This window comes from Triturus cristatus, chromosome 10 (genome assembly GCF_964204655.1).
Source record: "Triturus cristatus chromosome 10, aTriCri1.1, whole genome shotgun sequence".
In the NCBI taxonomy this organism is placed as follows: Eukaryota; Metazoa; Chordata; class Amphibia; order Caudata; family Salamandridae; genus Triturus; species Triturus cristatus.
The window spans coordinates 91,516,934-91,530,850 of record NC_140593.1 but is presented as its reverse complement, the minus strand read 5'-3'; the positions used below and the strand labels follow the sequence as shown (position 1 = coordinate 91,530,850).

Here is a 13,917-nt window from a genome sequence, read left to right as displayed (position 1 = left end):
CAATATTTCTCCAAAACTACTGAATGGATTTACACCAAATAAACAACAGTGTGCTTTCTAGACCAAGACCCTTCTCCCTGCCGAAATTGGGGTAATACCGTTCACCCGTTCGACCTGTAGCCTTGTCTTAAGTTTCCTATGGAAAGTGCATGGAGAAAACACGTTTTGAGACCCCCTTTTTTCTCAGCCCCCCTTGATGAATCACCCCCAAACTTTCAACATAGGGGCTGATATGAACAAAGAATTAGTTGGGGAAATTTCACGAAGATTCATCAAACGACGCCAAAGTTATAAGCAAAACAAAAAATACTCTTCCTATGGAAAATTGGTCCTAACTATAACTACCTACTGGCAACCGCCAGTAGGTAATATATATATTGAAAACATTTGAGAGAGCGGACACCCTTGCTTTGTTCCTCTAGTGATGTTAAATGTATTTGTTAACATCCCATTTATAAGTATTTTCAATGAAGGTGTTTTATATAGTGTTATAATAGTATTAATTATATTTTGTCTTTTAGAGCTTTCCACAAATAAACCCAATGCACTCTAGCTAAAGCTTTTGCTGCATCTAAAGTAGCCATTGCTAGGTGTTTACCAAAGGTCTCAGCAATATCTAGTGTGACAATTAATAAGTGGGTCAAGTCAGTTAGTTGTCTACCTGGCACAAAACCTTCTGGTTGGGTTGTCTTATTGAGAGGATGGTATCTACCAATCCTTTAGCTAAGATACCCACAAAGAGAATATAATCACAATTTAAAGTGATATTGACCTGAGAGAAACTGGTTTCCTGGAATCTTTATTGGGCTTCACTATCAGCTTAATAGTAGCTTCATTACAAGAGAGAGGGTCTTTCTAATTCTTAAACAAAATCAAATTAAACATTGTTTTCCATATTGGTATCAGCTCTTCAGCCAGCTTTTTATAGCTGTCTAGGAGTCCCACTTGGACCTGCTTTACCTTTCTTATTTGACTTGCTATCTTTTCCTCTGTACTTTTATGTCAAGACAGGAGACTAGCATTATGTATTCCTTTATTTTCCTTGTTGAATACTGTATTTTGGGCGGGTGTAAGTCTAGGCTGCTCCCTGTTGTGCAACCAGTCTTTAACCATATTTATATTTGGAGACCAATCTTCTGTAAATAGTGTGCTAATCTCTTAAGCATCTCCTTCGGTATACCTCTGGGACATTGATTTCTCTTCCATTTCTCTTCCAGTGTCGTGCTCAGTTAAGGTACTTATGTAGGGGCATATTATCAAGAAACTGTGTTAAAATTATAGCCGCTTTAGAGGCAGAAAACTGCTGCTAAAGCGTCAAAATGGGCTTGATAATATGCCCTTGAGTATTCCCATAGAAGCCCATGTTCTGGTGTTGATAATTTTAACCCTGTGCTTGATAATATGCCCCAAAGTTCTTAGTCTCATCAGATCTGGATTTCCATGCTAACAGTGCTTCACATTTCTCCCCATATTCAAAGTGCTGTGGTTTGCTGGCACTCCACTGGTTTTGCACTTTCTTTTCCAGGCTTATTTTGAAATCACACTGAAACTTTTCTAGTTCTGGTTGCAGTTCTACCTTTTTACGTGGTGCAGCAGCGCTCTGTTGTTGTATTTCTTGTTCTTTTGCTGATATTCGTTCTTCCAGCTTTCTATTCTCTTCTCGAACCCTGGTACCATGATAGTATGCTATTTTACCGATAATTCCTCTGACAAATAGCTTGTATGAATCACACATCATCACACGGGAGGCAGTGTCCAAGTTCTAACTAAAAGACTCCTGGGTTTTTCCTCATCACTCCTGGATGATATTTGTATCCAGCAATATTGTTCTAGTTCCTGAATTCTAAGCCTAGAATAACTCTGGTGCAATTAGAAAGATGATGGGGACATGTGTCACATTTTTGGTCTTTTTTATCATGGAATATTCAAAGAGAACATTATATAGTCGGAAAGATGTCTGTACTGTTTACAATAGAACACGCATCCTATCTTACTCCCAACCTTTTGTCACCAGATATCTCACAGACCTACATTTTCCAATGTTTATTTAAGCTTGCAATACACTTTCTGATTGGAGATATACTTATTTTTGAACGATCCGTCTAACTTTTTATTCAAGATTACATTGAAGTCCCTCCCACTATGTATGGAAACGGAGCATTGACCAAGTTTAACTCCAAATGGACTGGAAATGTAGGATCACCTTAGGATCATCTAGTGGCGGCTGCCTCTGTACGGGGATGGGGGGCTGGAGGGGGAAGGCTTGATATAAAAAACAAAAATGCACTTAGCTTCTTCTTTGCCGCCGCTGCTGCACATCTCTCCCATAGACCTTGCAGAGCACTGGAAGCACCCAGTCTCTCGGACTCTACCAGCCAATCACGATGCTGCAGGAGCAGCATCGTGATTGGTCTGAACGGCCGAAACGGCTGCTCAGGCAGTAACTGGGAGGCTGGGCATGTTCTTCCCTGGGCTGTGCAACACAGCCCTGTGGAGAACATACCAAGTGTGCATGACTGTTTTGACGGCCCCAGAGGGCGGACCAAGCCATCATGCGCACTTAGGGAGGGGGTGAAAACCACTCCTGCTCCCTCTGAGTTGGAGGAGCCCAGCCCTGCTCCCCAACCTGGCTGGAGTCAGAGTTCCGCTAAGCAAAATAAAATGATAATAACTTATTATCATTTTATTTTTATTTTGCACTGCTCAACGAGCAGTGGGGTGAAGCTCCTGCGCCTTAGCGGAGGAGCCGCCACTGGGATCATCACAGTTTGGACCAAAAACACCCACACATTAATATATTTCTCCCAAGCCTAATTGTTGGCAAAATCCATCTCCCCAAGTTATCAGTTTTATAGTCAATTATGCTAATTTCCATATTTTTGCTAGTTACTATTGCTGTGACTTGAACCCAAGTAAAACTTCTAAATAGTCGTATGCATTCAGATCTTGCTAGGTGGGTTTCTTGCAATATAATGATTTGTGCATTACATTTTTTAAAGATTGTGCCACTATACCTTGCTTCTTCCTAGAACACAACCCTTTATATTCCAAGTTATAATCTCAATCAAGTTCTTTCCATTCTCTAGTCTTCTCTGAGCTCTACTTCAACATCTATGTTCTCCTGAGTTCTCTATAATGCACCCTGAGCACCCTGTTTTAAAAAACGCCCCCCCATGCTCCCCACCCCATACTCTCCGTTGCTCCACACTCAGTGCAAACACCCTTGGAAGAACCCCTCTTCATCTTCCGGCAGCATTATGTTGCCCGTCAGGATTTCTTTGCTGGGCAGCTTAACTCTACTGTCTCTTTAAAGTGCATACTTTATCCCAATCCCCGCCCTCTTCTTTATAAGCAAACTTTAAGCCATTACTTTCATTTTCCTTATCAAATCGTTAATCTCCTCTAATTCCTTTAGATTCAATATTTCATTTTTCCACATGATTTTCAGCACAGCTGCGAATTTTAATTGAACTTTAGCTCCCAATTTCTGGAATTCATCTGCTTTACGTCCCAGATCCCATTGGGTCTGAGCAGCCCTTTTATAAATATTCAATCTAATATGATAAGTGAAATTCTCATGCGTTACCGATTATGATTTTAATGCATTCCCAGTATCTTTTCCTTAAGATTGTAGGTATAAAAATTTACCACTATTTTCCTTGGGTTCGGGGGGTTTGACTAGGGTTGTATTTGGAGGGATCTCTGTGAATCCTCTGGATTTCAGCCTCTAGGTTATATCCTGTATTGCCTCTCATAACTCCTTCTTGCCATATCTCATTACGAATCCCTTCAAGTCAATACATTCGGCTCTCTCTGGAATATTCAAAAACCTCAAAACATTACGTCAGAAGTGGTTTTCCAATCTTTTAATGTCTGTTGTCAGATCCTGGTTTTATCATCTTAGCTTTTCTATTTCTCGTGTGTTTTTTGCAGATCTGCATTCACTTTCACCATATTCTCTTCTAAAATCTTACTTCTTTCTGACAAATCATATAATTTGCATTCCAAAGCACGGCAGGACCACCTGTATTTCTTTTTGGTTACTTTCTGAGGTCTCAACCCTTGTCATTATTTCCACTCTTAGATGCAGCAGAATAACTTCCAAGGAGGCTTCATCTGATGGGAATAAAACATCACCTGTGGACACCCTTTTCTCCTGGTGCTGCTGTCTCTCTGCCCTCTCTGGTCCTCAATTGCTAAATTTGCTACAAAAGGGCTCTCCTGGTCACATCGAGTTTGTAATACCTCAAATCCATTTACAGTGGGGATGCTTAGGACCGGGGTATTAGTGGTCACTTTCCCATCTGTACTCAGCAGTGGCTCCTTCGCTATGGGGGGGGGGAGGGGGGGGATGTGCTGCACCCCGCCAGCAGCTGCAAAAATTGAAAAATAAAATGACAATAAATATCACAGAGACCGGTGCTGGAGATGCCTGGAGCATATTAGAGTTACGCCATCTGTCCTCTACTGATACCTGGAGCCTCCAATATTTACTCTATCCGTCGTATAATGTACTCAGAAGGACTTGCACAAATGTTCCCTGGATCCGCTGCCCATGTTTCTTGCGTTCCAAAGTACATAAATTCAGAGTTCCTATGACACAGGCAGAGATCCGTGCATGGTATAATCCTGGAAATACTAAATGCAGCACTGTGTTTGTAAATCTGTTAAGGCTGAGTGTTCAGGCTGTGGAATTGTGGTCTTTCTCTTGGTTGAGGGCGGGTGCTGCTTTTTTTCTTTAATTTGATATGTGTGGTGCTTGTGTATGGCTTTCGATCATTTCCCAATTAGTCTTCAGCAAAGTCTAGAAGTGTTATTTAATTATTCTACTAATCATTTCCTGAAAATAAATAGTACTAGACTAAGCTTATGGAGTTTTTGCTGCACCATAAAAATATTGAGTGCAGCCACCGGCTAGGTTCAGAGTCCCACAGAAGAGTAAAAAGTTCTACCTACTAAGGGATGGTCTTGGCAGAGAACCTCCCATGGTAAAGATGTGGGAGGTAAAGTTCTCTCCCATGCAGATGGGTTGAGGGCTCTCTACCAAGGAACATGGAGAAAACCTTTTCCAAGACTATAAAGGTTTATACCACTGAAGTACCTTCTGTAGTCTTACAGAGAACAGATTGTTTATCTTAGGATGTTTATCTGTCCCACAACTATCCTTTCTAATTAAGGTTGAGAGATAGAGTTCATACTGTTATGCCATGGATTATTTGATCTTATTCATGGAATATTGTTCTTATCACCGTGTTATTGCGGTTTGAATATACGTGTTACATTAAAATGTGATTGTTTTGGAGTTTTTTTTTAAATCAAAACTAAAGAAAATTTCATTAGATATGCTCTAATTATATGGTTTTAGATTTCATCTTATGCTTTAATGTTTTGTCTTTCTTCTTTTATGTTAGTTGTGTGCAGTGAACCTGCTTTGATACGCGTTTCCAATAATCAATGATGCAATGCATAGAATTAGCTTTACTAGTCAGATACCCCTGATCTGACCCCGAACCTGCTTTTGAGACTGACGTCACAGCCGGACTAGGGAACCAAGAGCAGCCCTGGTAAAACAAAAGGCTCTAAACAGACCCGCTCCCCTCCTATCCTCCATCCTTTCTCTCCTTCTCGCCACCCTCTATTCTCTCTCACAGATCTCTTGCCCCCTCTCCCGCCCTCTCTCTAAGCCCCCCTGTGCCTGCTGCAGTTAAACTCGGGGACCTGGGAGAAGAGACAGATTCATCAGCAGTGGCCCTGAACCGTCAGAACAACTCCAGTCCACCTGGGAAATGCCCTATTGAATAACAAGCCAGACAGGCTCTTATTGGCATTAATGGCCCTGCAGACTTGCAACCTTTCGCTTATCTGGAAGGGATGAATGAACAGAAAAAGAAAGGAAGGAACGGAGTGGACGGATGGAGGAGAGAAGATGGCAGGGAACTTGGAAAGTCAACAAGAGAGGACAAATTACATTTATTATAATTGTCCATGGGCAGAGGACACAAGTTACATAGATGCTAGTGAGTAGTTTTATTGGTTGCGGTGGTAGAGGGGATACAGTACCTCGCAGTGGTTTTAGTTATAACAAACATTGGCCAGTCCAAAAGGTTTAGCATATTAATGCGCTGTTAAGCCAGACCTAAATACCCATCTACGCTGACTGCAATCCTCCCATCTGTGCTGTTGCCAGAGAAAAACACCAACAATGATCTAGTTATCTAAGACACTTCAATAGCATTACAATATATGTGTGCACCAGAAAGTTGAAGCTCAGGCACCTGGATACAGCGGCGGGCGGCACATGTAATGGCATTGGTGCGGGGTGGGGTGGGAGGGGAGGAAGTCGACAGAGGACGGAATAGGTATAGTTAAATAAATAAATAATACCTATTTCATCATCTGTCGACTCACCCTTCCTGCCACGCCCGCCCCACCGTGATTACCTGTGTTGCCTGGATAAGTAAATTAATCACAGCTGTGTGGCGGGAAAGCACTTTTTTGGGAAAGCACACAACTTCTGCCCATTCAAAACATGTACTTCTGGCTCCCAACATGTGGGCGGGGCCAAAGCCACTCTCCTGGCTGGTGGTTCTCACATAACTATCTGGCGGCAGCTGCACAGTCAAGCCATACCATATTAACAAAACAGAAACAGATGCTTATGAGTATAATTTAAATAAAGCAATTTTATTCAATATAAAAATACATCAATACGGTATTCAGCAGTGCCTTGGTCCACACCTCTGGAATTAGTGCACTATAGTAGTAGTGTGTACTGGGTGTGGCCTGAGGGGGAACTCTGTCCTCCATATTATGTGCTGTTGTGGAGGCGGCCCTGGTCTAAGTAGTGTATGTGGTGGTATAAGGACCTCCCCGGTCTTCATAGTTCACGATTCATTGGGACTTGAGAGACGCCATGTTGGGTGTGGTAGCAGAGCTGACGGGGGTCCCGCTGTTAGTCTGTTGGTTTGGTGGTAATTGGGAGTGTTTCCTCTGTTGAATTTGGGAGCTGAGGTAACTTTGGTTTCTGCGGAGGGTCTGGTGGTACCTCGGAGTTGAGGGGTCTCTCCATTGGATGTGGCAGCCGTACAAATGTTGCACGTCATCCACACGCTGCTCACGCGAGCTTCAGCACTTCCTTCACCATCGCACCAACGCCGTCGAAGACCTTATGGATGGGGGCCTTACACATGAAGGCACTGGTCGTCACTAGTTTGTTCTTGGCGTCCACGTGCACCTCGTGTACGTCTTTGTTCACGTGCTTGCAGCCCATGCTCTCGATGCCTTGCGCGGTCTGGGCAAAGGGCCACCTGAGGATGAGAAGAGACGTCAGTCACTGAATACTGTCTAGAGTGGAGAGGAACAGGCTGTGCGGACAGAGCACTGATTACAATCTGAGCTTATTGCAACAGTTAGGCACACCCAGAAATAAAGGTTACAACAGAGGAGGAGGAGGCGGGAAATGTGTCATATATGTGTCTTGTGCAGGCAGTTACCAATGAGGCCGTTATCATGAATGTGTGCGCGTGCAAAGGCCCCAGATGTGTGTCTGGTATATGCGATTCCACCGTCTAAAGCGCATACATTTAACTCCCAATTGTTTCAGAATTTCTGCATGAACTGCAGGCACCAGAGCCTTGAAACAGAGAGGCAACCACTGCTTACTGTTTCCAAGCCGGGCCGGCTGCAGCTCGCGCACTAACTCGGAGAAACTCCGAGTAAATGTATGCGATATAGGGTGTAAAGGTGCAGAGAAACAGTCACCACTGCCCCGGGCCAGGCATTAAGAGACCGTTTGGTCCTTACTGGAGGAAACTGCCTGCACAACTGTGTACACCAGGAGCAGTAACAAGCAAAACATAAGTGGCAGAACCATGTTATGCTGATTATTCCCCATTTTTCCAAAGTTATAATCAGGTGGAAAGACCAGGCAGCAACGGGAAAAACTACATGTGTACGCCAGTTGCACCTGTTATCACCGCCCAATTCAAAGTGATGTGTTAGTATATAAAAGACGGGAGGGAAGGGTGGTTGTATGACCATGTATTATAAGAAATAACACACCCCGTAGGGTACATCATAAGGATATTGGAAGTAGCTCTGTGGCTTCTTGAAGAAACTTGGTTCTTTCGATAAAACTCTTCCGTGAGTTCCAATGGCCATATAATGTATAGGTTGCTGTATATAGGGCCTGTACAACATCCATCAAGACTGTGCCCATCAAATTATATAAAACCACCCCGTCCTACCAATTTCAGGGTGAGCGGCATGCACAAGTTTCTGACTTACAGGCCCAAAAATTGTATTTTTGCACCCTTGACTGAATGGTTGATGCAGTCACTAACATCAGCTAGACATGTGGACCACCCCAGACCCCTTGACCCCTGATCCATCACATGATTGACCCTTTGGCCAACTTTCCGCCCCTCAACACCTCTTAATTGCCCCAAGGGGCCTTAAGATTAGTTAAAGAGTGTAACCTATAAGAGGTTAATCTTGTGATTAGAGCCCTGGTTACCTTCTTTCCTGCCGCAACCTTCACGGGCCCTGACAAATGGGGCAGGCATAGCAGTGCCCGGGACACCAAAGGGCAAGCAAGGTATGGACTCTGCCACCCCTGGATACCCCTAATGGACATCCCTGGGATGAGCTGGGAAGCACTGAGCCCTTGTCATGGACCTCCAGACTTCACTCTGAGTCCCACCCCCCCCCCCCTATGTCAGTCTAGGCTCAAGACTATCACTCACTCGTCGCACTCTGCGTCCTGGCCCACGGTGACCTCGCAGCCGGGCAGGATCTTGGCTGCCAGCACCGGGGAGATGCAGCAGAGGCCGATGGGTTTCTTGGCCGCGTGGAAGGCCCGGATGGTATCCTCCACCGCTTGGTTGACGGTGCAGTCCTTCCCGTTCACGGCCCAGGAGCACAGGTTCTTCGCCACCCCGAAGCCACCTGCAAACACAAGCCCTGTTAGAGTGATCTGAGGGTTGGACAGATGGAGGGAGGAAACAGGAGGTACGTCAGCACTTATCAACATCAGAGAGTGAGAGCTCCAGGGTGAGTAGGAGACTGACTGTGAGATGAAAAGACCCTCAGTCCTCTGGATTCCCCCCTTGCAGAATCTAATTCAATCATCATACGTTAGCATCACAGATGGCCTTCAAAAATGCTCCCACAATCAAAGGTGACCTTTCACCTGGGCTTTCACACAGACTGCTACAATCGCAGATGACACACACCAGACAGCTTCTCCACTGACCATTTGCCCTTCACTTTATGCATACATACCACCATTCCCTGGGAGCCCCCTCACCTATTAGGATCAAGAGATCACTTTACACATACCACCCTCCCCTGGGAGCCCCCTCGCCTATCAGGTTCAAGAGATCACTTTACACATACCACCATCCCCTGGGTAACCCCTCACCTATCAGGATCAAATGAGCACTTTACACATACCACCATCCCATGGGAGCCCCCTCACCTATCAGGTTCAAGAGATCACTTTACACATACCAACATCCCCTGGGTGCCCCCTCACCTATCAGGATCAAATGAGCACTTTACACATACCACCATCCCCTGGGTGCCCCCTCACCTGACAGATTCAAGAGATCACTTTACACATACCAACATACCCGGGGTGACTGCTCACCTGGCAGGATAAAGAGATCACTTTACACATATCACCATTCCCAGGGAGCCCCCTCACCTACCAGGATAACAGCATCGCTTTACACATGCAACCATTCCCTGGGATCCCCCTTGCCTATCAGGTTCAAGAGATCACTTTACACATACCACCATCCCCTGGGTACCGTCTCACCTCTCAGGATGAAGGCATCACCTTACACATACCGCTATCTCCTGGGTAACCCCTCACCTATCAGGATCAAAAGAGCACTTTACACATACCACCATCCCATGGGAGCCCCCTCACCTGGCAGGATCAAGAGATCACTTTACACATACCACCATCCCCTGGGTGCCCCCTCACCTATCAGGTTGAAGAGATCACTTTACACATACCACCATCCCCTGGGTACCCCCTCACCTGGCAGATTCAAGAGATCACTTTACACATACCAACATACCCCGGGTGACTGCTCACCTGGCAGGATAAAGAGATCACTTTACACATACCACCATCCCCTGGGAGTCCCCTCACCCATCAGGTTGAAGAGATCACTTTACACATACCACCATCCCCTGGGTACCCCCTCACCTGGCAGATTCAAGAGATCACTTTACACATACCACCATCCCCTGGGTGCCCCCTCACCTGGCAGGATCAAGAGATCAATTTACACATACCACCATCCCCTGGGTGCCCCCTCACCTGGCAGATTCAAGAGATCACTTTACACATACCAACATACCCCGGGTGACTGCTCACCTGGCAGGATAAAGATATCACTTTACACATACCACCCTCCCCTGGAGCCCCCTCGCCTATCAGGTTCAAGAGATCACTTTACACATACCAACATACCCCGGGTGACTGCTCACCTGGCAGGATAAAGATATCACTTTACACATACCACCCTCCCCTGGGAGTCCCCCTCGCATATCAGGATAACAGCATCGCTTTACACATGCAACCATTCCCTGGGCGCTTCCTCACCTGGCACAATCAGCGCATCCAGGTCGCTGACCCTCAGCAAGGAGAGGTCTTTGACGTTGCCCCTGGCGATGCGCCCGCTCTCCACCAGCACGTTACGTTTCTCTGCCGTGGGCTGCCCTGTCACGTGGTCCACCACGTGCATCTGTTCAATGTTGGGGGCGTAGAGTTCTTCCTAAGGAACAGAGGTCACAGTGAAGCAGAAAGATTAGCAGCCATACACTCTTTTGTACATATTAATTCATTTTTTAAATGTATGTATGTATTTATTTATTTAATTTTTTCCATAACGTGACCATGACCAAGCGCTCTACACTGCAGTTTACAGATTTACACTGGCCCAAAGAAGGTGACAAGTGCATGCGTGTGACATTTCGATAAATGCAAGACTCAGCAATGGCGCAGACGGCGCAGTGCTCAAAAGTAGAAGTGCTCAACAGTGTACAATACAATGCACATATACAGTCATCGACACCAACAGTGCATCAAGCCCAATATAGTTCTTAGTTATTCCAATAATTTCAGTAGGACACAGACAGCCCCTGTGATACTGTGGACGTTTCGACCCGAACATTGAATCACCAGGGTCTTCCCCAGGACAAGTACCATCTGTCACATAACCCCTTTCATGCATTTAATTCTGATCGGTTCAGGGAAGCGGACCTGTGGTTCTAGGTTGTGTGGCTGGTCCCACCGAGTGAATACTCACTAAATGTCCTGATCTGACAGTAGCGTAGCAAGGCTGCCCTGGTACAAACAGGATGATGGACCTAAGACTGATGATGGTGTAGTAAAATACAACAATTATCAGAGTTCATTGGGACCCTCTGGGCTCTGAGCCCTGGTTCACTGCACCTGGTGCACCGTTAGTAGCTATGCCCCTGGATCTGAAACAAAATGGACGGATTCAGCAACAATCTCGCCGAGGGTACACTGTCTTCCCTGGCGGACCTCAAGACGTGCGTCCTAAGCATCAATAGACCTGTTTTAAATGAGGCCTCGAGGACCGGAAGTCAGTTTTTGTATTTCTGTACATAGAAGCACACAGGGCACAAGTCCTAAAAAAAGAAGTGGGGGGACGCTGTCACCGGAAGTGACGTCACAACAGGAATCCCATGAAAAGAAGTGGTGGGGACGCTGTCACCGGAAGTGACGTCACAACAGGAATCTCATGAGCATATCTTTGGTAATTTACGGGAAACTTCCCTCCCACCCGGGCTCTCTCTGCTCACACAATGCTGTCCAGCTTTTGGGCAGGGGGGACGGCGTCCACCCGGAAAAACCTGGTAAAATAAGTGGGGGGACGCCGTCCACCCGCGTGGTACCCCGACTCGAGCCCTGGAAGCACATAAAAGGCTCAGGACAACAGCTTTACAGCAACCGTTACTTCTGGACGGGTTTCCGAGAAGTCGGAGAGCCGTGTCTTCGCGGGGTGAAGGGTTTATTTCTGCCGAGACAGGAATAAACACGCGGCGCGTGTATGCGGCATGGCAGTGAACTCACCGTCTACGGGAGCCGTCTCTCTCCCTGGCAGCGAGGTCACTCTCCAGTCTGTGACGTCAGTGCCACACACAGCATGTCGCCTGAGCATGTCAGTTCCCAGCGCCAAGCCCCGGTGACGTCACCGTCGCTGTTTGTGATGAAACACTTCTCGATGACTGCTACATCCCCTGACAGTGATGTTAGAGTCTCTGTCACCGATGCTACACTGTCGACCTTTCAGTGCTTGACACTAATATCACGGCCCCTGATACTTACTGATCTGATCCTCTGGGAGTGACCTGGGAGACCATGGCCATGACGTCACAGTCCGTTGCAGGTCCATAACAGTATTAGGCGTGATGTCACAGGCTCTGGCACTCATACTAGCATCTGCGCGTAATGTCAAGGTACCTGCTGCGGACATCACAGTCCGAACCGGTGATGGCACCGCTCCTGGAAGTGACGTCACAGTCTCGTGTGATGACAACACAGTTACTGGTTGTGATTTCAAAGCCCTGCGCAGCTATGTCAGCATCCGTCGCAGTGACGTGCACGTGTCTGGCTCCAACATCACGGAGTCCAAGAGCAGACTAAGAAACCCCGTCAGTGATGTCACAGCTCGCGGAAGTGACGCACTATCCCATGGTACCCTGTAGTGATGTCAATGCCCAGGCGGTTTTGTCTGCACCCTCGCAGTGACGTGCCAGTAACGCTCTGACACCGCTAACTCTGAGAGAACCATAGCGGACCCTCCAGCCCAAGTTCTGAGATGTTAGAGCCGCGGTCGCAGTAAATAAAAGTTATCCGATTTCATAAAGAATGCACGGCTACCATCGGGAACTGTCCCAGGGCAGGTGGAGCCAGTGGAGGAGCCAGGAAGGATGGACGGCAGATTTCAGCTGCCTCTGTGGACAAGCCCAGCGGTACAGAGCGGACACCCCCATATACATGTATGTCAAGAGAGCAGGCCTTACCTGAGCCCCGGCTCTGCTGAGATGGACCAGAACCGCGGAAGCCTCGTGGACTTCGCTGCCGTCGTACACGCCGCAGCCGGCCAGGATGATAGCCACCTTCTTCCCCATGGTGTGAAGCGAGCACTGAGACAGACAGACAGACGGACGCAGGGTCAGAGACAGCGAGGGCTCCGGAGGCGGCTGTGGTGAGGGGAGCTCAGACTCGTGTCTGCTGCAGGTGCCTCCGCGTCTCTTATAGTCACAGAGTCGGACAGACGGACGCAGGGTCAGAGACAGCGAGGGCTCCGAAGGCAGGACAGGTTGTGGGGAGGTGAGCTCAGTCTCGTGTCTGCTGCAGGCGCCTCCGCGTCTCTTATAGTCACAGAGTCAGACAGACGGACGCAGGGTCAGAGACAGCGAGGGCTCCGAGGGCAGGACAGGCTGTGGTAAGGGGAGCTCAGTCTCGTGTCTGCTGCAGGCGCCTCCGCGTCTCTTATAGGTACAGGAGTGACGGGGTAGGGCGGAGGAGGAAGTGATGGGCAGCGCCTGGAAGTGCCCATAAACCGCCTCCCGCGTGTGCAATCAGCATGCACCTATGCCACCTGGGGATTCCCCTACAGATGTCACACCCAAGCTGCTGAGTCACCCACGCTTTGAAGAAATGCAAGAAGCAGGTACCCACTATCTGCCTGTAACAGGAGCAGGTGCATGCAACACAGCAACAGACTTGCGCCTGCACACACAGCCCAGCCCAAGGAAGTCCATGTGTGCACAACCCCCTCCCCTCGTGTCCAGCCACCTGTGTGCACACCCCTCCCTGTCCAAGGCAGACCCCTATCTGTACACCAACTGTCCTGTCCAAGGTAG

General features: G+C 47.3%; 1 protein-coding gene across 1 annotated transcript; it reads right to left on the bottom strand.

The window, feature by feature from the left end:
• Window positions 1–6,663: 6,663 nt before the first annotated feature.
• On the bottom strand, window positions 6,664–13,550 carry LOC146788933 (glutamine amidotransferase-like class 1 domain-containing protein 3, mitochondrial). The gene is made up of 4 exons (XM_085630500.1): window positions 13,072–13,550; window positions 10,619–10,790; window positions 8,745–8,946; window positions 6,664–7,307 (listed from the first exon to the last, which is right to left on the bottom strand). The coding sequence occupies exons 1-4, from the start codon at window positions 13,177–13,179 to the stop codon at window positions 7,115–7,117; spliced, it is 675 nt and encodes a 224-aa protein (XP_085486626.1). The 5' UTR covers window positions 13,180–13,550; the 3' UTR covers window positions 6,664–7,114.
• Between the last annotated feature and the right edge of the window lie 367 nt (window positions 13,551–13,917).